Below are 26,762 nucleotides of genomic sequence, written 5' to 3' on the forward strand. Positions count from 1 at the left end.
CGGGCCCCCCACGGGACGGGCCCCCACGGGACGGGCACCCATGGGATGGGCCCCCATGGGACTGGCCCCCACGGGACGGGTCCCCACAGGACGAGCCCCCATGGGACAGGCCCCCATGGGACTGGCCCCCACGGGATGGGTCCCCATGGGACAGGCCCCCCACGGGATGGGCCCCCCTCGGGACAAGCCCCGCCTCCACGGGACGGGCCCCCCACAGGCCGCACCCCCACGGGACAGGCCCCCACAGGACGGCCCCCCACGGGACAGGCCCCCACGGGATGGGCCCCCACGGGATGAGCCCCTACGGGACGAGCCCCCATGGGACAGGCCCCCCATGGGATGGGTCCCCATGGGACAGGCCCCCCACGGGACGAGTGAGGCCACAACTGAGGCCCCGCGTGTCCAGCAGGAGCCCAGCTCCTACAGACCCCGGAGATGAAGAGCAGGGAGCCGGGCCACGGGCGCAGCACTGACCCCGTCTTGCTGTCCCTCTGCGCCCTTGGGGCCCGTCCGGGGACGGTGCATTCTGGGGGTGCAGCCCTGCCCCCGTGCCACCCGAGGGGCCCACTTCCTCCCGGGGGCCAATGCCTGGGGGCTCACAGGGCTCCCAAGAGGGGAGTGGGCCGATGCCTGTGGTTTGCGGGGCAGCACCCACCAAGCCCCGCTACCCTCGCCCTCTAGACGGCGGCGTCTCTGGGGCGGGGAGCCCCGTGGAGGGACGGCGCCTCTCCAAGCACCAGGGACCTACTCACGTCGTCCACGGCGTGGGCCACTTCCCCAGAGCCGGAGCTGCGGGAATAAAACAGCGCTGTACACACGCGTCTCCCAGCGCCGTCTGTCCTGGCCTCTGGGCCACCCCCACCCCCGGCCCCCTCACCCTGGGCCGACCCTGGCCCCCACCTCCTCGGGGCCCCGGGCCCCGTCTGCTGCCCTTCGCTCCCCTCTCTGCCCCCTCCGTTTCCCCTCGCTCTGCCCTCCAGGCCCTGTCGCGCTCTCCCCTCCCTCCACTTCCTCCCAAATTCTCCAGCTCTCCTTCCACCCCTCCCTCCCACACTTTCGTCCTCCGTGTGCGCTCCGGGGGAGCCTCCTGCCTTAGGACGGGTGCCGCGAGGGAGCCCCCCAAGGGTCTGTGCGGTCACCAGTGCCCACAGGGGCAGCAGGTTCCACACCAGAACAGACGCGCGGCCTGACACAGGGCAGGCAGCGGTCACCGAGCTGGGGCCGGCGTTGCGGCACTCCGGGCTGAGCCCTGCTCGCCACGCTGGCAGCCCGCACAGGAGCGCCGGTTCCGGTCCCGCTGCTCTGCCTCTGATCCACTCCCTGCTAACGGCCTGGGAGGGCAGCAGGGGACGGCCAAGTGCTTGGGCCCTGCACCCACGTGGGAGGCCCAGAGGGAGCTCCTGGCTCCTGGCTTCAGCCTGGCCCAGACCTGCTTGTTGCAGCCGTTTGGTGAGTGAATCAGTGGGCGGAAGATCAATCTCTCTCTCCCCCCACTTCCCCTATCTCCCTCCCTCTCTCTCTCCCCCCCCTTCCCCTATCTCCCTCCCTCTCTCTCTCTCTCCCCCTCCCCCTCTCCCTCTCGCTCCCCTCTCCCTCTCCCTCTCTCCCCCCTCTCCCCCTCTTCCTTTTTCTCTCTCCCCCTCCCCCTCTCTCTCCTCTCTCTCTCTCTCTCTCCCCCCTCTCCCTCTCCCTCTCTCTCTCCCCTCCCCCTCCCTCTCCTGCTATAAATTACAAATAAACAAATCTTTCTTTCTTTAAAATGGTGACTGAAACCTGTTGTGAGCCTGTGAGAAGCTGGGCAGCCTGGAGCAGCACTGGCGGTGGAGCCCACCTTGGGGCCAGGGGCAGAGAAACAGGTGTGGCAGTGGGTGTCACTTCCAACACACACATGCACACACGCATATATACATGTGTGCATACACATGCACACACGCTAACACATATGCACACATGTGCAAACATGTGCACATGCATGACGTGTGCTCACACATGCTAACACATATACACATTGCAAACACGTACACATGCATGATGTGTGCTCGCACACATGCACACACTTAGTACATGCACACCCACATATATGCACTCGTTTAGCACACAATGTGCACACGCATGAACACGTTCACACACGCGTGTACACCCCTGGAGCAGGCCTCGCTCACCCGTTCGGGGGGCCTGGACCCTCCAGTTCGCCGTCCAGAGGCAGCAGGGGGCGGATTCGGCAGTGGACGCGGACGTTCCCCTTCAGCTCCTGCAAGGACAGGGAGCCGTCACGGCCACGGCCACCAGCGGGGCGGCTGGGCCGCTGGACGTCGCCCTAGAGGGCCAGGAAGTGGTGGTCGGCTCAGGACTCAGCCTGGCTCGGCCGAGAGCAGCATCCAGGCTTCTGCCTCACTCCCGCTTAGAGTCTGTCCCCCGGGGGCAGGCGCGTGCCAGGCGCCCTTCAGTCCCCAGGGGCTCTGGGGGGAACTGGGAGAGCCGGTGCTTTGGTGCGCCCCTCACCCTCCACCGAGAGGAGAGGGCCCAGGAAGAACCAGCCACGGGCAATGCTGGACGGGGAAACCCAAGCTGGGTTCCTATAGCAACGAATGCCCCGAGGGGCCGTGTCCGGCCATGAGCTGGCGGCCACCTCCTTCCAGGCTGATGACCGATGGGGCGGATGCCACAGACCCCGCTGCTGCCCTCACCAGGGCCTGCACTGCAGAATTCCTTCCCCTCCCACGTGGAGAGCTTCCGGTCAGAGACGGGCGGCTCCTGGACCCTGCACACCCTCTGCCCCCCCCCCCCCAGCCACTACCGCTGACCTGGCCAACGCCCGGCCTGCTCCCACCCCTCTCTGACGCCGCCTCCGAGCGTGGGTCACGCTAATCCAGACGTCCCCTGGAGAGCAGCCCAGCAGCTGCCCCGAGGACGGACGCCCAGCTCGGGGCTCCCGGCTAAACCATCCGTCTTTGGGACCCTGGACCCACCCTCCCAGCCCCCGGTGGTGGAAACCTGCTCGGGGGAGCAGCAGAAATGCCGGCACATGTGCAGATCTGCCAGGGGCCTGAGCACGCCGCACCGGACGCCGTCTCGCGGGGAGGGCTGGGCACCGGGAAGGGAAGACCCCAGGGGATCATGCCACAGAAGACAGATGTCAATCAAAGGAGACGGCAGGACTGGGCCAGGCCAGCCGGCTACGCACATGTGGACAGGAGGCGCTCACCTGCAGGCCAGAGCAGCCTCGGGGGCCTGGAAGCAGTTGTGGCCTCTGGGCTCCCCCCCAGGCTGCCATCGCCCTCTGGGTCACGGACACTGGACCCCGCAGGCCCCCCGGGCCGGGGGATCCTGGGAGGGCTGCCCACCGCGGGCCAGTCTCACTCGGGGTCCCCCCAGGGCCGCGGGGGCCCGACGCCATTCCGGCGCGGCGCGGCTGCCCACCACCAGACGGTTGTGCAGGTGCTTCCTCCTCTGCTTTTCCAGCTCGTGGCGCGCGCTGACTTCCCGCAGCGACTGCTGCAGACCGACGGCCTGGGCCTGGCAGGCTGGGAGGACAGGTGCGCCTGTTAGCACGGCGCCCGCGGCCTCCTCCAGGGGCACGAGGTGGTGCCGGCCGGCACTGGGCCGCGCGCCCTCTGGCCTCCGGGTGCGCCATCCCCAGCGGCTCAGCCAGGGATCCCGGCCACACACGGCCAGGCCACAGGGAAGGCGCCAGCACGGTCCCGCCTCCGCCCCCTCTGGGGCTTTCTAGAAAACACCTCATCTTTCCAAAGCTCAGAGAGACCACTGTCCCTAAAGTAGCAGCGCTGCCTCTCCCTGGAGCACGCGATTTGCAAGATCACGCGTGTGTGCCCATGCATGCTCACCAGCACACGCATGCGCACACGCTGCACTCACTGCCAAGGTTCTCAGAGGGGTGGGGGGGCACTGAACCAGGCGCCAGCTCTCGGCACGCTGGGGTTGATAGAACACGGTTCACTCTCCCACGCACCCGCTGTGGGGTCACAGCAGGAAGACGGCTCCTACGGCCCCATCTCCATCACTGCTGGACGGCGTGGACACAGGAACCCCGGGCCAGGGGAGGAAGGGCGGGACCCAGGCACGCCTTCCACTGGGGACTAGCGAGGCTGTAGCACTTTACCAGGCCACAGAGCAAACGTGGCCTCCTCCGTGGGTTTAAGTTCTGAGGTTTGAGACAATGAACCCAGGCGCAGGCCCCGCTGCTCCGTGTGACTCTCACGTCCCAGATCCCAGCGCTGGCTCGAGCCCGCCACGCTGCTTCTGTCCCAGCCCGAGAGGCAGCAGACCTGGCTCAAGTGCTCGGGCCCCTGACACCTACATGGGAGACCCATTGGAGTCCCTGGCTACCGGCTGAGGGAGGGAGGGCAGCTCGGGACCCAGGGCACCAAAAGTGCCTGAGCAACTCAGGTCTTGTCCCTGGGAAAGAAAAGGCATCAGGAACCTGCCTCCCAGCCACGGTTCCCCCCAACGCCGCCGCGCTGCGGGGGACCAGGCCGGCCCCTCACCTTGCAGAGTCTGCCCCTGGAGCTGCGCCGCCTGTGCCGCGGCCACGGCTGCGGCCACGCCGGCCCCGCACTGAGCCCGGAAATCCCCGAGAAGCCCCGTGGCGGAGGCCTGGAACTCCCTCAGCTCCCGCTTCAGCGTCTGCAGGGCGAGAGGCAGCCGGGAGTCGGATGGGTGCGCACCTGCTCCTCGCGCAGCCTCGGCGCCCGGCAGCCGGCCCGCGCCCAGGAGGCAAGAACTGACCCCGCCACGGCCACGCAGGACTCCACTCCCCCCACCCCCACCCACGCGCAGCAGGGGTCTCGCTGCGCCCACGCCCTGGCCCGCTCCGGACATCCCGGCTCCGTGGAGCCAGGATTTGTACTCCAGAAAGCAACATCTGTGATTTCACGGCTTTCAAGTGTTTGAGAAATTCAGAGTCAAACATCCCAGCAACGTCCGCAGGAAGCAGCGCTCGGAGCAGAGCGCGAGGGTCTCAGGCGCCCGGCGCTTCCTGTCTGCTGCCTTCCTTAAGCGGGAACAAAGCCGCCACCTTCCAGGAGGGCGGTCACCAAGAGCATGCGTCCCCGGGAGCCGCCTGCCAGGGCGAGGACGGGGCAGACCCCAGGCAGCGGCGCGGGGAGTGTGGGATGCAGACGCCGTGCCAGGAGGCGGCACGCAGCGCTCCCGTTCCACGGCTGACACCGAACGCCCTGGAAGCTCAGGAGGCGAGCAGCTGGGACAGGAGCTGGACCCGCTGTCCTGTCCCGGGGGCGGCTTCCTTGTGTTAGGGGACTTGCTGATACACGGTCAGAACTGCAGAGTCTCGTCGAGAACGTCCAGCTCTGCGGCCGCGAGGACAGGGACGGACGCCCCTCGGCTGGAGGAGGGCGCGGCGGAATCAGAGAGCGACCGCCACGCTCCGGCACACAAAAGCGCCTGGGGGGGGGGGTCTGAATCTGGATTAATCCTGTTTGCAGATGGTGTTTTGCTTGCTGTCACAATGGTTTCTTGCTTCCTAATCTTTCCCCCAGTCACCTGTTTGAAACAATGCTCCTAGGAGCTTGAAAACACCCGCGACCCGGCAGCCTGACGCGGCGCCAGCCCCTGCCCCGCGGGAACGCGGCTCTCCCGGCATGCCTCTGCTGTCAGAAACCGCCTGGGCTCTCCCAGAGGCGTCCACTCTGCCGACGCGGTGACCGGGGACCGCGCACCAGCCGCCAGCACATGCGGTGTGCTAGCTCCCCACTGCTCTTCCCCACCTCCCGGGGCGCAGTCGGTCGAGAGCCGAACCCCGACGATGAAGATCCTCAGGACTCACAGCCCCGCCAAGGGCGGACGCCGGCTCCCTCCCACTCACCTCTCAGTGCCCACGGGGCGGGGGTGGGGGGTCCCCGACAGGCGACACGCACACAGCCCCCTGGAAACACGGGGGTGGGTCTGTACCTGCAGCTGGCGGCAGAGCTGGCTCGCGGCCGAGCCTGAGCAGGCGCACACGCGCGGGGTCTCAGCCCTGCAGGCCTCTCTGCGACTCTTGCCCATCCTTTCTCGGCACTGCTGGGCGGGAAAACGGAAGCTAAGCAAGACCGGGACGCCAAGCACGGGCACCTCTTTGCGGAGAGGAGAGACGGCCCAGCGGCGTGGGGCCTGGACTGCAGCAGGGAGCCGGCGTGGTGGCGGCTGTCCCCCGGTGCTGGCCGGTGCAGAGGAGGGGCAAGGGTGTCCAAGAAGAGTGGCTGCCCGGAGGGCTTCCTGGAGGAGGCCGCCTGTGAGCACAGCAGGGGAGCGACAGGAGAGCCGGCCCTCTGGCCATTCTGTGGATGTGGGTCCTCCCTTCAGAGCCACACGTTCCCACAGCAGCACCTTAGGCGCAGCCGTCAAGTGCGGGGGCAGAGCCACGTGGGGGCGGCACTGGTGCTGCCCTCAGCACGGAGCCCCCCACCTCGCTTCAGGAGGGGCGAAGAGACGGAAGCAGATCTGCAAGCGAGCCGGGGGTGAGCGCTGTGTGGACGCTGACCCCACCCCCCACCGCTGCACCTCGCCCAGCCCAGCGCCCCGGGCCCCAGACAGAATCACGCTGGCACACGGGCCAGCCTGAGCCGGCACCAGTCACGAGCGGGGAGGGGTGGGAGCCGGCCCCACGATCTGCCTGCACGGCACGGGCTGCAGCCACTGCCACTAAAAGGCTAGAAAACCCTGGGCTGTAGCTGCCGGGAGGGGGAGCCGGCTGGGGGTGGGGGCCCGCCGACGCCGACGCGGGCGTAAAGGCGCACTGAGGATTAACTACTCAACAGGCCACAGGGCTGGTGTGCAGGGCTCGGCCCCACCCGGAGGCCGGGAGGCTGTGCCGAGGTGGTGCCCTGGCGGAGGCCCCCGGCGTGCAGCGGGGGGGACTGGGGGCGGCGCCGTCAGCTCGGCCGGGCCTCGGGTTCGCCGCCTGTCAGTCTTCCTCGTGAACACCCAGGGAGCGCATGACCCACACAGCCCGGCCTGGCCACGGGCACCCGCCAAGCTCCCCTCGCCTCCTGGAGGAACTAGTGGGAACACTCCTTAAGCAATCGGCGCATTCGGTGCAGTTAAACTTCCCACGGCACCTGACAGGGCTTCTCACCAGTGGTGAGGACGGGGGGGGGGGCCCTGGCCTTGGCCTTGGCTTTGCTGTGAGCATCTGGGGGACCCAGCAGGCAGCCAGTAGAAATGACACGGGTAGAATCACGCCAGCACCCAGAGTGACAGCATCAATCAACAGAAGCGAAGGTGGCCTCCGGAAGCAGGGTGGGAGGGGACTGAATGACGGGCGCCAGGCATCTCGGGGCTGCTGGGGGAGCCCAGCTGCAGGGTGTTGTCCACGCCCACCGCCAGGCAGGAAGAACCGGGGCCCTGGGAGCGGGGCTCACGTGGTGGGGGCGGCACCCTCCTGGTGCAGTCATGCCCACCACGGCCTGGGAGGAAGGAGCTGGGGCCCCTCTGCCCCTGGGCTGGTCTGTGAGTGAGGCCACCTGGAGGATACCCATGGACCCCCGGAGGGCACCCCACTGAGCCCCTGGAGGGCACCCACTGAGTGCCTGGAGGGCACCCCACGGACCCCTGGAGGGCACCCATGGACCCCTGGAGGGCTCACCCCATGGACCCCTGCAGGGCACCCCATGGACCCCTGGAGGGCACCCACTGAGCGTCTGGAGGGCACCCCACGGACCCCTGGAGGGCACCCACGGACCCCAGGAGGGCACCCACTGACCCCTGGAGGGCACCCACAGACCCCTGGAGGGCTCACCCCACAGACCCCTGGAGGGCACCCACTGACCCCTGGAGGGCTCACCCCATGGACCCCAGGAGGGCACCCACTGACCCCTGGAGGGCACTCCACTGAGCCCCTGGAGGGCTCACCCCACGGACCTCTGGAGGGCACCCACTGACCCCAGGAGGGCTCACCCCATGGATCCCTGGAAGGCACCCACTGACCCCTGGAGGGCACCCACAGACCCCTGGAGGGCTCACCCCACGGACCCCTGGAGGGCACCCACTGACCCCTGGAGGGCTCACCCCATGGACCCCAGGAGGGCACCCACTGACCCCTGGAGGGCACTCCACTGAGCCCCTGGAGGGCTCACCCCACGGACCTCTGGAGGGCACCCACTGACCCCAGGAGGGCTCACCCCATGGATCCCTGGAAGGCACCCACTGACCCCTGGAGGGCTCACCCCACGGACCCCTGGAGGGCACCCACGGACCCCAGGAGGGCACCCACTGACCCCTGGAGGGCACCCACGGACCCCAGGAGGGCTCACCCCACACCTGACCCTCCACATCCACAAGATGCGGGTCTGCCCAAGTCCCCGGGCCCGGGAGCTGTCACAGCGCCAGGGCTCCAGCGTGGCCGGGCCTGGGGCTGTACACCGGACACGGTGCACGACAGCCGTGTGGGGAAGCACAGGCCCTCACACGCTCAGAACTCTGGGAGCCAGCGGACGCTGAGATTGGGAATGTGGACCTGCCTGTGCCGGAAAGACGTGCACTGAACGCCAGCTGCAGCCCCTCCCACCCACTGCCGGAGGCCGTGGCCAAGGCAGCGTCACCTGCAGCTCCTCCTTCCACACGGGCACCAAGCCAGGGCGCCCCGGACGCCGCCGACCCACCGCAGCCCCCAGCGAGCCTACCTCGGCCAGCCTCAGGTGGAGAGCAGCATTTTCGGTCTCGAGCTCCACGATTCGTTCTTCTTTGACCTGCAACCAAGGAGCCCAGATGGAAAATGACAACAGGACAGCACGTGCTGACAAGAAGGCCGCCACCGCCTCGCTCACAGCGAGTGTGGCCACGTGACCGCCACCCACGGGTTGGGCCACGGAGACCCCGCGCCCTCTGCCTGGCAGCCTGGCGCCCCTGCCCCACAACCCCTGCTACAAACACAGAAAACGGACGCGGCCGCCCTCTGTGGGAAGGCTGCTTGGGGGCTGGCTGGCGGGAGCGGGGCAGGAGAAGTCGGGCAAGGAGAGGCCAGTGCAAAGGCCCTGCGGTGGGAAGGACCTGTCCAGGGCAGGGAAGCAGAGGAGCCGCCAAGGCCAGTGTTGCTCCTGGGATGAGAGCCGAGAAGAGGCACAGACGTGACCCTCACCATGGGAACGCACTGTGGTCATGCACTGGAAACAAACAGCGGCTGTCCTGGCAGGTGCCGGTGCTTGTGCGCAGTCCCCTCCTGGGGCTCAGTCCTCCTGCTGGGCTCAGTCCTCCTGCTGGGCTCAGTCCCCCTGCTGGGTTCAGTCCTCCTGCTGGGGCTCAGTCTCCCTCCTGGGCTCAGTCCCCCTGCTGGGGCTCAGTCCCCCTGCTGGGCTCAGTCCTCCTGCTGGGTTCAGTCCTCCTGCTGGGGCTCAGTCCCCCTGCTGGGTTCAGTCCTCCTGCTGGGGCTCAGTCCCCCTGCTGGGTTCAGTCCCCCTGCTGGGTTCAGTCCCCCTTCTGGGGCTCAGTCCTCCTGCTGGGTTCAGTCCTCCTGCTGGGGCTCAGTCCCCTGCTGGGCTCAGTCCCCCTGCTGGGTTCAGTCCTCCTGCTTGGTTCAGTCCCCCTGCTGGGCTCAGTCCCCGTGCTGGGCTCAGTCCCCCTGCTGGGCTCAGTCCTCCTGCTTGGTTTAGTCCCCCTGCTGGGCCCAGTACCCCTGCTGGGCTCAGTCCCTCTGCTGGATTCAGTCCTCTGCTTGATTCAGTCCCTCTGCTGGGCTCAGTCCCCCTGCTGGGCTCAGTCCCCCTGTCTATGGGAGTTAGACTAGGGCCCAACTACTGCTTGAGATACATTTGCTCCTGTTGGGGACTCAGGCTCACCATATGGGGCTCAGTCCTTCTGCTGGGGCTCAGTCCTTCTGCTGGGGCTCAGTCCTTCTGCTAGGACTCAGTTCCCCTGCTGGGGCTCAGTCCTCCTGCTGGAGCTCAGTCCTTCTGCTGGGACTCAGTCCTCCTGCTGGGGCTCAGTCCTTCTGCTGGGACTCAGTCCCCCTGCTGGGGCTCAGTCCTTCTGCTAGGACTCAGTTCCTCTGCTGGGGCTCAGCCCCCTGCTGGGGCTCAGTCCTTCTGCTGGGACTCAGTCCTCCTGCTGGGCTCAGTCCTTCTGCTGGGTTCAGTCCCCCTGCTGGGCTCAGTCCTTCTGCTGGGTTCAGTCCCCCTGCTGGGCTCAGTCCCTCTGCTTGGCTCAGTCCCCCTGCTGGGCTCAGTCCCTCTGCTGGGCTCAGTCCTCCTGCTGGGCTCAATCCTTCTGCTGACACTCAGTCCCCCTGCTGGGTTCAGTCCCCCTGTCTATGGGAGTTAGACTAGGGCCCAACTACTGCTTGAGATACATTTGCTCCTGTTGGGGACTCAGGCTCACCATATGGGGCTCAGTCCTTCTGCTGGGGCTCAGTCCTTCTGCTGGGACTCAGTTCCCCTGCTGGGCTCAGTCCCCCTGTCTATGGGAGTTATACTAGGGCCCAACTACTGCTTGAGATACGTTTGCTCCTGTTGGGGACTCAGGCTCACCATATGGGGCTCAGTCCTTCTGCTGGGGCTCAGTCCTTCTGCTGGGGCTCAGTCCTTCTGCTGGGACTCAGTTCCCCTGTTGAGGCCCAGTCCTCCTGCTGGGGCTCAGTCCCCCTGCTGGGGCTCAGTCCTTTTATTGGGCTCAGTCCCTCTGCTGGGCTCAGTCCTCCTGCTTGGTTTCAGTTTCTCCCTGCTTGGCTCAGTCCTCCTGCTGCAGTTCAGTCCCCCAGCTGGGCTGAGTCCCCCTGCTGGGCTCAGTCCTCCTGCTGGGGCTCAGTCCAATAAGGCTCAGTCCCCCTGCTTGGGCTCAGTCCCCAAGCTGGGCTCAGTCCTCCTCAGTCTCCCTGCTGGTCTTAGTCCCCCTGCTGGTCTTAGTCCTCCTGCTGGACTCAGTCCCCTCTGATAGGGCTCAGTCCTCCTGCTGGGCTAAGTCCCCCTGCTGGTCTCAGTCCCCCTGCTGAACTCAGTCCTCCTGCTGCGCTCAGTCCCTCTGATAGGGCTCAGTCCTCCTGCTGGGCTCAGTCCCCCTGCTGGGGCTCAGTCCCCCTGCTGGGCTCAGTCCCTCTGATAGTGCTAAGTCCTCCTGCTGTGCTCAGTCCCCCTGCTGGGGCTCAGTCCCCCTGCTGGGCTCAGTCCCTCTGATAGTGCTAAGTCCTCCTGCTGTGCTCAGTCCCCCTGCTGGGGCTCAGTCCCCCTGCTGGGGCATTGTATCCTGCTGCGCTCATTCCTACTGGTGGGGCTCAATCCTTCTGCTGGTGCTCAGTCCCCCTGCTGGGCTCAGTGCTTCTGCTGGGGCTCAGTATCCTGTTGGGCTCACTATTCTGCTGGTCTCAGTCCCCCTGCTGGGTTCAGTCCTCCTACTGTGCTCAGTCCATCTGCTGGGGCTCAGCCCCCCTGCTGGACTCAGTCCTCCTGCTGAGGCTCAGTCCCCCTGCTGGGCTCAGTCCCTCTGCTGGGCTCAGTGCTTCTGCTGAGGCTCAGTCCTCCTGTGGGGCTCAGTCTCCCTGCTGGGCTCAGTCGCCCTGCACAGCTCAGTCCTCCTGCTGGGCTCAGTCCTCCTGCCTGGTTTCAGTACCCTCCCTGCTGGGGCTCAGTCCCCCTTCTGGGGCTCAGTCCTCCTGCTGGGCTCAGTCCCCCTGATAGGGCTCAGTCCTCCTGCCTGGTTTCAGTACCCTCCCTGCTGGGGCTCAGTCCTCCTGCGGGGCTTAGTATCCTGCTGGGCTCAGTCCCCTTGCAGGGCTCAGTCCCCCTGCTGGGTTCAGTCCTCCTACTGGGCTCAGTCTCCCTGCAGGTCTCAGTCCCCCTGCTGGGCTCAGTCCCTCTGATAGGGCTCAGTCCCCCTGCTGGGCTCAGTCCCCCTGCTGAGGCTCAGTCCCTCTGATAAGGCTCAGTCCCCCTGCTGGGCTCAGTCCCCCTGCTGGGCTCAGTCCCTCTGTTGGGCTCAGTCCATCTGCTTGGTTCAGTCCCCCTGCTTGGGCTCAGTCTCCCTGCAGGGCTCAGTCCATCTGCTTGGTTCAGTCCCCCTGCTTGGGCTCAGTCCCTCTGATAGGGCTCAGTCCCCCTGCTGAGGCTCAGTCCCCTGCTGGGCTCAGTCCCCCCTTGCTCAGTTTTCTGGCCCGGCTGGCCGGATGCTGAAGAGCCGCATGGCGCCCCGTGCTGATTCTCTTGGGGGGCAGGTGCGCTGCGTCCGTGCATCCGAGGTTGGCCGTGGCTCCACACGGCCTGAGCCGCTTCCTTCCGGCACGAGCGCTGTGACTCTGATGTCCCTGTAACCGACTCTGGCCGCTAAGCTCGCCTTGCCTGCCCGCGACAAAGCCCAGCTGCCGCCGTCCTACTCTGCGGCCAGGCTTCCCGCGTTCCGTTGACGCTTTGCCCATGTGTGTGCTGTGTGGTCTGCCTTCCTCCGGGCGCCAGCACCGGCCCCCGGGAGCGAAGACTCCCCTCTGTCCCTGGGGCCAGGGTACAACTCCGAGAACCTGTCGTCATCCTTGGTGGGAATTTCTGAACACGACTTTCATCTCTGTACCGGCTGCGGCTCCGTCCACTGTGCCCACCTCCGCGAGTCCGTCTTAGGCTGGACACGTGGACGGTCCGCGTCTTCCTGAGCTATCGGCCACGCGCTCGGCTTCTCCCTACCGTGTATCTGGTGGCCATCTTTCCTCTCTTGATTTTAGCAATCTGAGACTTCTCGCTGTTGAGAGCCAAGCTCAGGTTTGCCGTTCAGTGCTCTTGGACAGTCCATTGGTCCTCGGACGTCCCTCTGTCTACGGTTTCTTTCTGCTCCGGCCCCTGCTGCTTCCTTCCAGCTGGTCTGGCTCAAGTTTGCTGTCCCACCCAGCACCGTACGAGGGGGGGGTGGGGGTGGGGCGGGAGCGGCGCTTCCTTACCTGACTTTGCAGGTAAGAACGACCCTCTCGGCGCCACGCCGGCTGCATCCCAAGCTCCTGTGTGACATCTTTATTCTTACACGTCTGTCTGCACTGATGCAGGACTGAAGTCCCACACACCTGCTGTGCTCTCCTGATCCGACTGCGGAGCTGAGACACGCCGTGCACGGTGCCCGACGCATGCTGGGAACACGCCGTGCACGGTGCCCGACGCATGCTGGGAACACGCCGTCCACGGTGCCCGACGTGTGCTGGGAACACGCCGTGCACGGTGCCCAATGTGTGCTGAGACACGCCGTGCACGGTGCCCGACGCATGCTGAGAACACACCATGCATGGTGCCCGATGTGGTGCTGGGAACACACCATGCACGGTGCCCGATGTGGTGCTGGGAACACGCCGTGCACGGTGCCCGACGCGTGCTGAGAACACACCATGCACGGTGCCCGATGCGTGCTGGGAACACGCCGTGCATGCTTCCTGACGCGTGCTGAGAACACGCCGTGCATGCTTCCTGACGCGTGCTGAGAACACACCATGCACGGTGCCCGATACATGCTGAGAACATGCCGTGCACGGTGCCCGACTGCGGTGCTGAGAACACGCCGTGCACGGTGCCCGATGTGTGCTGAGACACGCCGTGCACGCTTCCCGACACGTGCAGACCTGGTTCACAGGTTCACTTGCCAGCACATCTCCTGCAGGTGGGGGCGGGCTCTGTAGCTGTCTGTCAGGACACAGTAGGGTGTCTCCTGTGGGTGGGGGCGGGCTCCGTAGCTGTCTGTCAGCTCCGGCTGGTTGACGGTGCAGCCCGTTTTCGACTTCCTTGCTCACCTAGTCTACCGTGTTGGACGTCCACACTTACTTCTGAATCATCCGTCTGCCTGGGGAACCCTCAGGTGAGTTCTCGCGGGTGGTTTCTATAAAGCGTCACTCTAGCTCTGACAGGCTGTGCGCGGTCTCCTCCCATCTCTCACCGCACTTTCAAACCTGAAAGCCGCCTCCCCCAGACAGCAGAGCCGGCCCAGCCTTCACCCGTCCTAGGAAACCCCTGCACCCGGCTGCATTACCGCGCACGCATTTCCAAAGCCGCTGACCGACTGGGGCTTGCGGCCGACCTGTGCGGCTCGCGCCTCGCTCTCCTCTCTCCACTGCGACACTCTGCCAGCTTTCCCGACCTTTCCCACCACCGTCTGGCTGTCTTCCTGGCGGCTGCTCCAGGGGCTGCGTGCACACCGCTCCCACAGACAACCCCAGCCAGGTACGCGGCGCATTCTTCCCGCCCGCTGACCGCCACACCTCGGACGTCTGCTCACGTCGCACACGCAGCAGCACAGGCTCATGGTCACTGCTTCCCACAGCGCCCCCTTCAGTCAAGAACCTGAGCGCCCTGCTGTGGCCTGGGGAAGCAGTGGAGGGCGGCCCAAGTCCTTGGGCCCCTGCACCCACGTGGGAGACCCGGAAGAAGCTCCTGGCTCCTGATCAGCTCAGCTCTGGCCACTGCTGCCAGACCAGCGGATGGAAGACCTCCCTCTCCCTCTCCTCTCCCTCTCCCTCCCCCTCCCCCTCCCCCTCCCTCTCCCTAACTGTGCCTCTCAAATAAATAAATAAAATCTTAAAAGAAAAAACACTCGGAGTGCACTGCACCGTGTTTCTCCCTGGCGATGCCCTCAAGCCAACACCTCCAAGGGCTGCCGTCTTCCTGCGTGGGAGACGTTTCTGCCCCACGCGTGTGCGTGCGGGGCTCTGCTCGTCCTGCGTCTGGAGCGCACGGATTCCGCCAGCTGTGGTTCGCTGCCTTCAGCCCGTGTGGGAAGCCTTCGCAACCACTTCTCAGTAGTTCTCCCACTCCTTCATCCCCTTTCCCCAGCCGTGGCTCCCACTGCCCTGCCTGAAAACCCCACCCCCTTCCCTGGGCTCTGCTCATCCACCTTCAAGCTGTTTCCGCTGGTGTGCGTGTTCGCGTCTCTCCGTCAGTCGCTTCCTCACTGAACATTCCCCTCTGTGCTAACTGGGCATTCCAGCGCACCTCTGCTGGCGTCACCCGGGATGCGTGGGGGCGGTGGTCTCCAGGGTCTCTGATGGCTCTGGAGAGCTCTCTGGCTAAAGGTCGCGGCGCACCTGCTGCCGGGCGATGTCTCTCCAGAAGCGCTGTCTGCACCGTGTGACGCTCTCTGTCCCGTGGTGGCTCGAGGGCCTGGAGACCGGGCCAGAGCAGGGGGCGTACCCAACGGGCAGGTCCACTGCGCCGCTCAGACCGTCCCCGCCCCCCGCTGGCTTGGTGCAGACAGCGCCAGGGGCCACCGTGGGAGCCCGGGCAGACGTGGTGCTGACCGTGCCCCAGTGCACCCAGGTATGCAACTGCGCTCCACCGGGTGTCAGGTGACCCGGGCTCCCGGCCACTGAACAAAGTAGCAGCGCCGCCTCCTCCTGACCCAACCCCAAAGCTTTGTCTCCCAAGACGATACGTTCTACCAGCCCGGCCTCGACTCTGCTGGACTCGCTCTGGCTGCGGCCTGAACCCACTCTCAGTGCCCTGGCGAGCGCTCGGGCTGCGACCCCTGGCCCAACGTGTTCTCTTTGCTGGTCTCCTGTGGACCAGACCCTGCCCGCTTCCCTCTGCTCCGCCGGGCTCTGGCTCCGATTGGACCCAGTGGACTCGGCCACAGCTGTGCCCCCCATGACCTGCGGATGAGACCACCCGAGGCAGGTCAAGGCTGGGTCCTCCTGGACATGGCGCTCGCTGGGGGTGAAGACGCAGAGAAAAGACCACGTGAGGACGTGCGGCGGGGCCAGCCAGGAGAAACCCAGACCTGGGGCTCCGATGTGCCGCCTCCAGGCCCGGCGACAGCCCAGCTGAGCAGGTGCCACACGGAGCCTAAACGAAGCCACTCCCGGGAGACGTCTTCTTACCAGGCCTCCTCCAGGCACGGGACAGACAGCTGGCCCGTGCCGACAGGCAGTGCCTGGCCGCGTCCTGTCAGCCCGCTGCCTCTCGCCACACAGCCCACAGCGCGCCCGAGCTGGGGGGCCACTGCACCCCGCCATCCTGGCTCTGCCTGGGTCCCCCCAGGGACTGCGCTTCCTCAACCCAGCCTGGGCGGCCGAGACCGGCCGGGACGTGGCCCCTGGTGAGGTCAGGGAGCCCAGGGGCTGCACCCCGTCTTCTCAGCCACCCTCCAAGTGAGCTTCTGTCAAACTGAGGGGAGCAAGGATGGGATGGGGGGGGGCTGCGGGGGCCTTTCCAGCACAGAATTAGGTTCTGCCCTCCACACCTGCGCTCCTGGGGGTTTCCGGGTCCGCCAGGTTTGGGGAAGCACCGCCCACCTGGAAGCTCCCACCACCGCCAAGCCAAGGGACAGTCGGGGCGCCCGCTCCCCACGGCCGCCTCGGCCTCGCGGTCCCCGCGCCCGCTGCTCTGAGCACTGCGGGAGCCCGGCCGCCCCCGCACGGGCACGCGCACGGGCACGCGCACGGGTGGGCGCCGTTACCCACCCGCTCCTACGCCAACCCTGGACCGCGGGAAGCCGAGCACTGGCCACAGGAGGCTCCGCCCACTTGTGCCTGCGGGGGGAGGCGGCCCTGGGCGGGACAGTGCCCCGCCCGTCCAGCCTGGCCTTCCAGGGTCCTGGGCGCGGTTCGTGGCCTCACCCGCACTTGATGCTGCAGCTGCAGCCCTCGGCGCTCCCAAAAGCTCGCCAGTGGCCCGCGACCCGAGGGCATCGCGGCTGCTTCCGCACCGCACCGCACGGCTCAGGCGCGCGTTCTGCGCCTGCGCGCTCCCACCCGGCGATGGCCCGTGGGCTTCCAGTGAAGGGGCAGCTGGGGGGGGGATGGGTCAAGGCCACTCCTACAGTCGCTGCCCTGACCCCCACCCCTGCTGCACCTGCTGCTCTCGCCCAGCCCTCGGCCGCACCTGTCCTCGCCGTCCCCGCCCCAGCCCCCGGCTCTGGCTCTGCGCTGACCAGCAGACGGACAGCGCCAGGCGAGGGCTTTCCGCGCCTGACCACGCTCCCCGTGACCGCACAGCCTCAGGGGTGGGGCCGGGACGCACCCTCGCCCTCCTCTTCCATCCTCAACGCCCTCTACACACACCCGGACTCGCCCCGCCCCACGCCCGGACCGGCCCCCACCCCCGCCCGCATGCAGCTGAGCCTGGTTCCAGCCCAGGCTTCCCGGGCCGTGACGGTCCCTCCTGGCTCTGGAGAGCCCACTGGAGCCCGGCAGGACGGTCCCGAGGGTCCTGGGCGCACCACCGTGGGCACCTCCTCGTACGTGCTTATCACCTCACCTGGGCGTGCCACGTGCGCAGCCCCACTGTGCGCTCTCGCCCAGGGAACGGAGAACCTCCGCTTGCGGCAGTGCACCGGGGCCCAGGGCCCGAGTACGGCCCGTGCTGCTGCACCGCTTCGCGCTGAAGCTGTCGACAGTTCAGCAGCGCTCGCTCCAGTCCATAAATTCTGCAAGAGCCGAAGAGGCAGGGGCCGACACACGGGACCCAGGCACTGTCTTCAAACAGGAAGCGGGTCTCCATGCCCAGCGGCTCAGCGGGCGCCCCCTCCACCAGCCACGCCCACGACTCCACGCCCTCCCTTGGTCCCCTCCTCAGGCCCTCGGCTCCCACTCCTTCCCCACCTTGCGCTAGCCAGAGACGGCAGCGGAGGCAGGGATAGAACCCGGCGGGGCCGTCCCAGGCAGCATGCGTGCGGTCAGACTCGCTGGGATGCTCCCTAGCTGGCACCCGGCTCTCTCCCAGCCTGCACCCCGGGAGCCCTCACCCCTCTCTTCCCCAGTGCACCAGCCCCTGGCCATGGGCTTCTCCTGCCTGCTACAAGCCTCTCTCCCCAGACGGTGCTGACCCCCTGCCCAGGGGTCCTGGCGCAGCAGGGCGAGCAGAGCGCTGGTTCCAGCCCCAGCTACCCCACTTGCAATCCAGCTCGGTGCCCACGAGCCTGGGAGGCAGCAGGCGATGGCCCAAGTACTTGGGTTCTTGCCGCCCACGTGGAAGGCCAGGTGGGGCTTCTGGCTCCTGGCCCGGCTCCGGCTGCTGTGGCCATCTGTGGAGCGAACCGCGTTTGGAAGGTGGGAAGCGGATCAGCACCCTCCCACGTGCGGTGCGGGTCAAATCCCAAACCTGCAGAGTACTCTCGTAAACACGTAAGCAGGAAAGGGTAGAACAGGCCCGGCCTGGGACCCACGGCCTGGGGCTCCCTCCAGCCAGGCAGCCCTGGGAAACGGGGCAGTCACTGACCCCTCCCAGACGAGAGCCCGCCTTCCAGTCTACCCCGACGTGTGTCTCTGGGGCGCACGTGACTTCTGAGTAAAACGGACGCATCTCTGGAACTGAACACCGCGTCCCTACAAGTCACTCGGCTGTGCGTGCTGTCGGCCCAGGGCGGGGCCTAACCCCACCTTCGCACCAGTGTTTCCCGCGGCGAGGTGAGGACACGGCTGGGTCATGGCAGACCAGAGAAGCCTGCATTCCCTGCTCGTGGCCCGGGCGCGACCCGAGCAGGCAGTCCCTCTCCCCAGACTCAGCAACAGGGCTCAGTACCAACACTCGGCCTCCAGGTCTCTGCTCTCCAGCCCCAGAGGGACTCTGGGCCTCCAGGCTGCGGCGAGTGGACAACCGCTCCCCCCGCGGAGGCGGCTCTGGGTGTGCAGCCTGGGACACGCCTCCCCCCCCCCCCCCGCGGAGTTGGCTCAGATGTGCAGCCCAGGACACGGCCCCCCCCCCCCCCCCCCGCGGAGGTCACTCTTCAGGGCATGGCAGGCGGCAGCTCCCCGCTGCGCAGACTGCACAAGGCGCCCCTCCGCCCGAGACTTCCCATCCTTCGGCCAACAACTCTGGGTCACTGTGGCCTCCCAGAAAGTCCTTTAGGGCCCTTGACACTGCCTCGTCCCAGGGCTGCTGCCCAGAGGCCGCAGAGCTGGGGCCCGGGACCACACGAGGGCAGGACCCACACTCAGCAGGGCACCAAGGCGTGGCGGGGCTGACGGGCCTAAGCAGGCCACAGCTGCCCACCACAGCCCGCGGCCCCCAGTGCACCTGCAGCGTCTCACAGTCAAGCACACGCCTCTGCCCCGGCTCCCGACTTCCGCACTCACACACCCCCGACTGGACACCCGCCGTACACAATTCACTTATGACGGGGCAACTTTCGGAACTTGAGAGAGCAGGGGCGGGCCGGTGCACCGAAAGCCCGGGTGGCGGGCCGCGAGGGCTGCAGCCTCAGGCACACGTCCCCGGTGACACGCAAGCAGCTCTCTGCGTGTGCTGTGAGCAGGCCGGTGTGACAGTCAGTCAGCAACTTCAAAGTGACGCGAATCCATTTAAATACATAAAAGTTTATTAAAAATAGGCTGTAACTGGAGTACAGTAGAAATGAGACTACAGCAGTTCCGATGCTTCCCGTGGTGCACGCCGCTGAAAGCGCTTTTACACGTATACACGTCTGCCCTGACTCTCCCGGTGGCACGCACAAGCCCTGCCCCGTGTCCCGTGCCGCCGTGCACCTGTCGTTCCGCATGCTAACAGCACGCTGGGTGGCGGCACGGTCTCCCCCTAGAGCAGGTGTGGACCCGGTCACGGCCAGGCCGCCAGTGTTCAGAGACCTCCGGGAGCAGCCTGCTCGCCTGGCCCCTCCCCAACGCGTGGAGCGCCTACACTCTTCCTTAGCAAAGGAAACGTGAACGCACGCTTCAACTAGAACCCTGACAGCACAGAGTATCCACGCTGCTGCCTCACAGTGGATGGCACAGCCCCAGACGAGCGGCTTCTGTTCAGAGTGCGCACCTGCCGGGGGGGGGGGGGGGGGGGGGGGCTGTGCGACCACGCGCGCCTGCCTCACACACGTCCGGAGGACAGCACGGCGGAGGAACCGCCTGGCCTCACGGGGGGCTGCTGTGCGACCACAAGGGAGTTCACCATTTTCACGTCACACAACATCAAACAAACTGAGGTCCGTCTCCCCAGCACCTGCCACCTACCCACAGCTGGAGACAGGAGAGTTAAATAACCACTACACCGCAAGCAACAGCTCCAACTGCCTACGCGTCACGCGTGGAATACGTCGGTCACAGACGCCAGTGGCTCAGCCCTCCTGCAGCTGTGTCTGCCCGTGGACCGGGGGCACGGTGCAGGCGGTGTCGCCTCTGCTCCTGGGCTCAGGGACACTGTCCAGCAAAGGAGACCCCTTCACAGGCCCGAGGATCTGCAGCCCGGCGGACTCTCTGATGTAATGCTCTCGAAATTCATCCATGATTTATTAACCTAACAACTATCCGGTACTTCTAAAAACAAAAGCCCCTAAGTTTAAATCCCCAAATTTCCATGTAGGAGGGTTTCTTTAAGTCAAATATTTAGAACTGATCAGGAGTGGCGTGGAACAGTCTGGAACCCGAGGGGCCTCCCAGCCGGCAGCAGGCACGGCCGCCACCGAGCAGTGCAAACAGCAGTCCAGCAGTTCAAGCTATTCACTCTGCAGGCTACAACAGGGGTCTTTGACAAGGAGAGGAACAGGACTTGCCTGTCGAAGCCCCTGTGAGGACTACGGGGCTGGTGGGGCGGGGGCGGACCCACCCTCCTCCCTGTGGCCTCTCAGCCTGGAGCGGCACACGACCCTTATCTTCCACTCAGAAAATGAAGACGTCAGCACGCCAGCTGCATAAGTGAGAATCTTTTGGTAAAGTGAGAGAACACTTCTTGGAGCCTGAACACCTCTAAATCCCAGCCACTTCAGACAGGGCCGCTGTCACTCAGCCCACGACCCGCAAGGCAGCGTCCGGCACGGCCCTCCTCACTTGGTGTTCAGTTCGTTTTCCAGTTCTGTCAGTTTCCGGGAGGCTTTGACTTTGTCGGACACGTCCTGGCCTTGCGAGAAGAGACGCTGGCGCTCTCTGAACGTCAGGTTCTCAGGGGCCCCGGCACTCCCAGGCGAGTCCGCGTCGTGGCTGTGTGGGTCAGACAGGCAGCGTCAGCGAGCGAGGCGTCCGCACGGCAGGCCGTGACTGCCCAGTGAGGAGGCTCACTCTCAAATTTCAGTACGATTTTTTCTGCGATTAAGACTACTGGGGCGCTGGGGCGCAGCAGGTTCGGCCGCCGCCTGCAGCGCCGGCATCCCACCTGCTGCTGGTTAGGGTCCCGGCTGCTCCACTGCCCACCCAGCTCCCTGCTCTGGCCTGGGGAAGCAATGGAAGACGCCCAGGTGCTTGGGCCCCTGCACCGTGTGGGACACTCCTGGCGTTGGCCTGGCCCAGCCCTGGCCAGACGATGGAGGATCTCTCTCTCTCCCCTCCCTCTGCAACTCTTTCAAATAAATAAATCTTAAAAAACCACTGGGCTGCACTGAAGCCCACTAGGCAATGAGGGCAAAGTCACACTCCTCTCTCACAATACTAACTGGTGCCCATCTACCAGCAGTGCCGCTGACTAGCGGCGTGTGGGACCCGAGACGCCCGTGAATACGCCTCCTCCAGGACTGAGCTCCGGAACGGCCCGGGCGAGGGCCCCGCTTCCCCTGGTGCGCGGCCGAGACCAGCTGCCTCGGCCACTGCCCCCGCCGCCTGCCTGCTGCCGGGGCACACACGCCACTGCTGCGAACAGCGCTCAGGGCACACGGAGCTTAGCAAGGCCCTGCTCACACCCGCCCGGCCCAGCACCCTTACCTCTTACTGCGCTTCTCCCTGGGATCCCGGGAGGCGTCCTGGGCTCCGGCAGCCGTCCCAGTAGATCCCGTGTAAGAGTTTGGTCCTTCCCAGAAAAAGAAACAAAGTTCAGCTGCGTGCATTATCTCTGAACGTTACGGCGAAGGTGCGGTGCCCCCAGGACCGAGGTCTCTACTGGGTGCACGGGAGACCCAGAGGCCCAGGCTGGACAGAGGAGCCGTCAGTTAAGAACACCTGTCGCTCAGTGGCCCGAGGCGGCCGCTCCCTACCCAGAGACGGGGCTCGCCGACTCGGGCCTGGGATGAGAGTTCCCAGGAGCTCGGATCACATCACACACAGCACCCTGGAGTCAGAAGGTGGCAAAATGCCTGGCCCTGAGGACTCTTAGACAATTTCAGGAGCAAACGTTAACACAAAGATTAAGAAATAATCACAGGGCTGGTGCTGTGGCGGAGCGGGCGCAGCCGCCACCTGCAGCCTCGGCCTCCCATATGGGCACTGGTTCGAGTCCCGGCTGCTCCACTTCCAATCCAGCTCTCTGCTGTGCCCTGGGAAAGCAGTGGAAGATGGCCCAAGCCCTTGGGCCCCTGCACCTGCGTGGGAGACCCAGAAGAAGCTCCTGGCTTTGGATCGGCTCAGCTCTGGCCGTTGTGGCCAACTGGGGAGTGAACCAGCAGATGGAAGACCTCTCTCTCTCTCTTTCCCCACCTCTTCCTCTCTGTAACTCTGACCTTCCAATAAATAAATAAATAAATCTTTAAAAAAAAAAAGGAGTAATCACAGGCTAAACTTCTCTTTTCAGAATAAAGTTTTCTTCCAAAATAAATGGTTACACTGGGGCCAGCATCATGGTACAACAGAGAGAACCGCTGCCTGTGACGCCGCATCCCATACGGCACAGGTTCCTGTTCCAGCTGCTCCGCTTCTGATCCAGCTCCCTGCTGGAGATCTGGGAAAGCAGCAGAATACACACCAAGTGCTGGGCCCTGCACCCACTCGGGGGACCCGGAAAAAGCTCCTGGCTCTGGCCTGGCCCAGCCCCGGCTGATGTGGCCATTTGGGGAGTGCACCAGACCTCTCTCTGTCTCTCCCTCTCTCTCTGCAGCTGTTTTCAAATAAATAAATCTTTAAAAAATAAGTAAATGACTAAAGTTATGAAAAGAAAATAAAGCCTTGAAACAAACGAGCTACCCCACCGGCTCTGCTGTGGCACGAGACACCTACAAGGCAGCGGGAGGGGGGAGTGGAGGGGACAGACACCGGGCTGGCCGGGCCGTGCTGGCCGCGCACAACACCTGCCCTGTGACACCTGGGCGCGAGCTGCCGCTGAAGCTCTGCAGAGCAGACGGAAGCCTGTAAACGGACCCAGGCGGGAGCCGATGCGGTCACGGGCACCTCTGAAAACCGGGGGCGTCGAACCAGCGCTCGGGTTGTTTCCCTTGTTCAACACCAGCAGGAGAGTCACCTGCCACTGGAAAGCTGCCCGCCTCCGACAGCGCAGGCCGGGGGTGCAGGCTCAAGCCGAGCGGCCAACACCCGGCGTGACCTGGGTTAGACAGGGCACAGCACGGCACAGCATCTCCGCACTGACGCTCTCCTTTGGGCCGAGTCTTCCCGTTTCCCCAGCCGCCTCCGCGTGGAACCCGGGGCCACCGCACCTTCCCTCAGTCCAGCCCGGGCTCCCGGCCTCGGCCAAGGCTGCGCGGACGGAGCCAGGAGCTCTCCCAGCCAAGCCACTGTGCCCCTCAGGCGACACCTGCATGCTGGGGTTTTCCCACTTTTAATTCGAATGTTTTGGCTTAAAATCATTGCATTCTATATTTTCAGCTTTAAGAATGATTTTGGCTTCTTCCACTGGTAAAAATGAGTTCAAAACGCCCAGGATTTTTAATCAGCCTATCAACTCCTTTCAGCCACATGTACGTGGCAACTATAAAATGCAAGTTGTTTCCACGGCGCCTTTCACCGTGTCACCATGCTGAGTCCATGGTGCTGTGCTGCCCACACCCCCAGTGGAAGGTGCCGCGTCTGGTGTCCAGAAGCCAGCACTGCCAGAATGCCCCCAGCAGACACAGGGCTGGACAAGGGAAGCCGACAGGTTAGAGAAGGCAGAGGGGTGACAGCTCTGTACCACACAAAGGAGGTCTTGGAGGGGCCGAGCAGCGAGATGCAGGCCACGCCTCTCCGACGACTTACTGCCAGTGTGAAAAAGACAAGGTCGGTGGTGTGAGAGCCAGCGTGGCTGGAAGTGACTCCCCGCTGTGCTACCTGCTGCCAAGCCTGGTGTCTGTGCCATGAGCCTCACACGGCAGCTACTGCTCGGCCTATAGGATCTGCTGCGGGGCTGGCGGCACTGCGCCAGGCGCCGACGGAGAACTGAGCAGATGAGCCGTCATAACAGACTGCCCTGTATCTGAGGGGTCAGGAAGGAGGGGAAGGGAGCCGGGGTGCCCCACACCAGCACCAGCGCAGGCTGCATTTCAGAAGCCACTGCGTGCGGAACAAAGTCCCACTCGATGCACAGGGGAGCCCTGACACGGAACCGGCACCTCTTCCTGAGGCACTGACACAGGCAGGCAGGCAGGCAGCAAACGGCTGGGAGAGGCAGAGAACGGAAGCCAAGACCAACAGTACTTCCGGCGATTATGGGAGGACCGGAGAAGGGCAATCATGGCCGCCAATGGAGGACAGGGAAGTACAAGGCACACCAGAAATGGCAGTCCCCAGCCCTGGACCGGACAGGAGCGTGAGCAGACACTGCAATCGGGGGGCGGTCACCACGCAGGGGTACGTGACCCCGCGAGATTCGAATCCCAAAGCAGGTGCAGCCGCGACTCCAGGCCCAATCACGGGCCAGAGGGAGCTGGACTGCCGCCCTGTCTGTGCCTCTACCTGGAGGGTGGCGGGGGCGGCAGAAGCTCGGCTTTTTTGGAGGGGGCGGGGGCTGCCCCGCCCTGTGGGCAGTACTGTTGGCTTTGGCGGAGGGTGGCCGGAATGAGCTGGAGAGGGAGATGCCGTCGGAGGCCGGGCGTGGCTGCGGCTCCCGGGCGGCAGCAGGAAGGTGCCCATGAGACTTCCTGGTGCTGGAGTACTTATCCTGACCTGCCGGGCTGGGGTCCGACTCCGCCTCTTCCTCCTCCTCCTCGTACGCGACAAGCCTGGCCGTGAACAGCGAGTCTGGGGAGAGGGCCTGCGTTTTGAGGTAGGAGGTGTTCCGCTGGGGCGGAGGCGGGGGGGCGCCGAGGGCCGGGGACGGGCACGGCGGCTCGTAGTCCCGTGGCAGCGGCGGTCGGCTCAGCCCGGGCTCCTCGGGCTCCAGCAGCCTGCGCGCAGCCTCCTCGTGCTGTCTGCGTCTCTCGGCTTCCAGGCGGCTGTAATACCCCTCCTCCTGTCGCCTCTGCGGGCGGGAACACACAGAGTGCAAAGGTCAAGGAAGGGCAGGTGTGCTGGCCCGGGTCCCCATGGCCACCCTGACATCCACGGATAAGGTCACTGTCACTCTGAGGGAAGCAGCGGGAGGAGCCTGCGTCCCCTCTGGAGCAGGGGCCCGGACCCCCCGGCCGCAGGCACGGCCTGCAGCCGCCGTGCGCCGCCTCCCTCCTGCCTGCCTGCCTCCTCGCCTCCTTCCAGTGGCTCTCGCATGCGGGAGCTCGCTCTCCCCGCGGCCGGCAGGCTGGTGACTTACCTGTCGTTGCTGAGTTTTACAGACAACACACAACTAACACTGGCTGCGCCGCGCCCGCCACAGCGGCACCTTCGGGACAGACAGACTCCCCTGAGCTCAGTGCAGTCAGCGCGGCGGCCCCCGCAAGGAAGGCACGAGGGGTCCCCCAGTTTCCTTCCTTCCAGGGCCCGGCAGGGGTCAACAGGAGACCACGAACGTAAGACATCGCTTGTTTTCTCAAAGGAACCATCTAACACGTGGACTTCCCACAGTCCTGAACGCGCGTGTCCGATCTTCAGAAACTCCCTGGCGGGAGACGAGCGAGCCAGGCGTTCGCGGCAACAAGACACGGTATTCAGATATATTTCGACACGTGTTGTACACTGCTTCTGACACACATCTGCACAGACTACAGGCGACAGGAGTTAGAGTACTTTAACAGCAGAAAGGTAACAGCACAGTTGGTCAGATCGACAAGCTTTAGGGCACAAGAAGAAGTGAGAAAGAGGACGAAGGACCCGGCACAGCCCTGCCTCCCCGGGCAGCTCGGCAGGCTCGGTGCATTGTAAACTCAGCCAGCGGCACGGCGCGGGGCGCTTCCCGGCTGGGTCACCGCCCCCGAGCCACCGCGGCCTGCGCCGACCGTGGGGGACACACAGGGAGGAGGCCGGCGCGGCCATCGGCACCCACACCCTTTCTCACTTCATCTTCCGGCTCCCCCGAGAAGTCCTGCAGACAAGACGCCGTCATCTGCTCGGCCACGGCCGGCGCTGCCTGTGACCGCTGCGGCTCTGGACCAATGCCAAGGGCCAGCGCCGCGAGCAGTCAGCGCCGGACACCGTGGGGCGAGCACGGCACCCCCTGCTAGTCACCCGGGGCACACGTAATTATGGGTCCTAAGACGACTCTGTTTCGCTCAGCAAGTGAACGGCACATTTTTCTAAGCAAACCCGTCAATTGTGGACATTCTGTATGAAAAATAGGTTCTTCAGCAACTTTTTACAGTGACCACTCGATGACAGAAGTAGTTACTAAAACACAAGGGCACCCAACACAATCATGAGTTAGGAGAACACAGCAGGAGGACCACAGAACCCAAGAGGCTCTCCACTCGGGCACGGCCCGCCCTGCTCGCCCAGGGCTGCGCGGGGCGAGGCCCAGGCGGCCGCCACCAGGGCCCCATCGGGAAAAGCTTCTCCCCGGAAACGGCCGGGGCTTTCCTGGGACACAGATGTCACCACTAAACACCACCCGCTCTTGGAAACCGAGCGGCTGAGGGTCCTCAGCGCCTCCACCTGACTCTGACGTCGGTGACCTCCCCTCCAGCCCCGCGCTCGAGCGCCTGACAGCTGCTCAGACGTTAACTAAGTGAGGGCGGGGCCGCCAGCCAGGATGGACGCGGCCTGGGCCCCCACTGTGCGCCCTACGCCCGCCCCGCGTCTCCACCTCACCCTTAGGTGGCTCTGCAGCCTCACAGATCACTTCACTACAAAAGCCCCCGGGAGTCTCTAGGTGTGTGTGTGGGGGGGGGTCTGTTAATACAGCTCACTGGATCAGCAAGGAGGA

The 26,762-nt window shown here is 65.3% G+C and overlaps 3 protein-coding genes across 27 annotated transcripts in view; all 3 read right to left on the bottom strand.

The window, feature by feature from the left end:
* Positions 1-332: 332 nt before the first annotated feature.
* LOC138843092 (kinesin-like protein KIF25) lies at positions 333-16,705 on the bottom strand. Of its 4 annotated transcripts, none has more exons than XM_070074576.1 (7): positions 16,517-16,705; positions 8,640-8,705; positions 5,929-6,039; positions 4,506-4,644; positions 3,421-3,524; positions 2,163-2,251; positions 333-789 (listed from the first exon to the last, which is right to left on the bottom strand). In XM_070074576.1, exons 1-7 carry the CDS (start codon positions 16,586-16,588, stop codon positions 678-680), a joined length of 693 nt encoding a protein of 230 aa, XP_069930677.1. In that variant the 5' UTR covers positions 16,589-16,705; the 3' UTR covers positions 333-677. The 4 variants fall into 4 exon arrangements, with proteins under 4 accessions (XP_069930677.1, XP_069930679.1, XP_069930680.1 ...); XM_070074578.1 differs by lacking the exon at positions 16,517-16,705 and adding an exon at positions 9,095-9,332; XM_070074579.1 differs by lacking the exon at positions 16,517-16,705 and adding an exon at positions 9,095-9,331 and having other exon boundaries at positions 334-789; positions 5,929-6,036.
* LOC138849633 (uncharacterized) lies at positions 10,029-12,632 on the bottom strand. The gene is made up of 3 exons (XM_070073776.1): positions 12,615-12,632; positions 11,223-11,299; positions 10,029-10,146 (listed from the first exon to the last, which is right to left on the bottom strand). Exons 1-3 carry the CDS (start codon positions 12,630-12,632, stop codon positions 10,029-10,031), a joined length of 213 nt encoding a protein of 70 aa, XP_069929877.1.
* A 2,488-nt stretch (positions 16,706-19,193) lies between the features above and the next one.
* The window catches only part of AFDN (afadin, adherens junction formation factor), a 147,461-nt gene continuing 139,892 nt past the window's right edge, over positions 19,194-26,762 (bottom strand). For 15 of the 22 annotated variants that reach the window (XM_070074581.1, XM_051841895.2, XM_070074582.1 and 12 more), the window contains 3 exons: positions 24,425-24,929; positions 21,533-21,617; positions 19,194-20,818 (listed from right to left, as the gene is read on the bottom strand). In XM_070074581.1, coding sequence (XP_069930682.1) covers positions 20,665-20,818; positions 21,533-21,617; positions 24,425-24,929 — 744 coding nt within the window. In that variant the 3' untranslated portion in view covers positions 19,194-20,664. The remainder of the gene's footprint in view (positions 20,819-21,532; positions 21,618-24,424; positions 24,930-26,762) is intronic. The other 7 variants (XM_051841909.2, XM_051841907.2, XM_051841910.2 and 4 more) reach the window with 1 other exon arrangement.

The sequence above is a fragment of the Oryctolagus cuniculus genome, chromosome 5, assembly GCF_964237555.1.
Source record: "Oryctolagus cuniculus chromosome 5, mOryCun1.1, whole genome shotgun sequence".
Lineage (NCBI taxonomy): Eukaryota > Metazoa > Chordata > Mammalia > Lagomorpha > Leporidae > Oryctolagus > Oryctolagus cuniculus.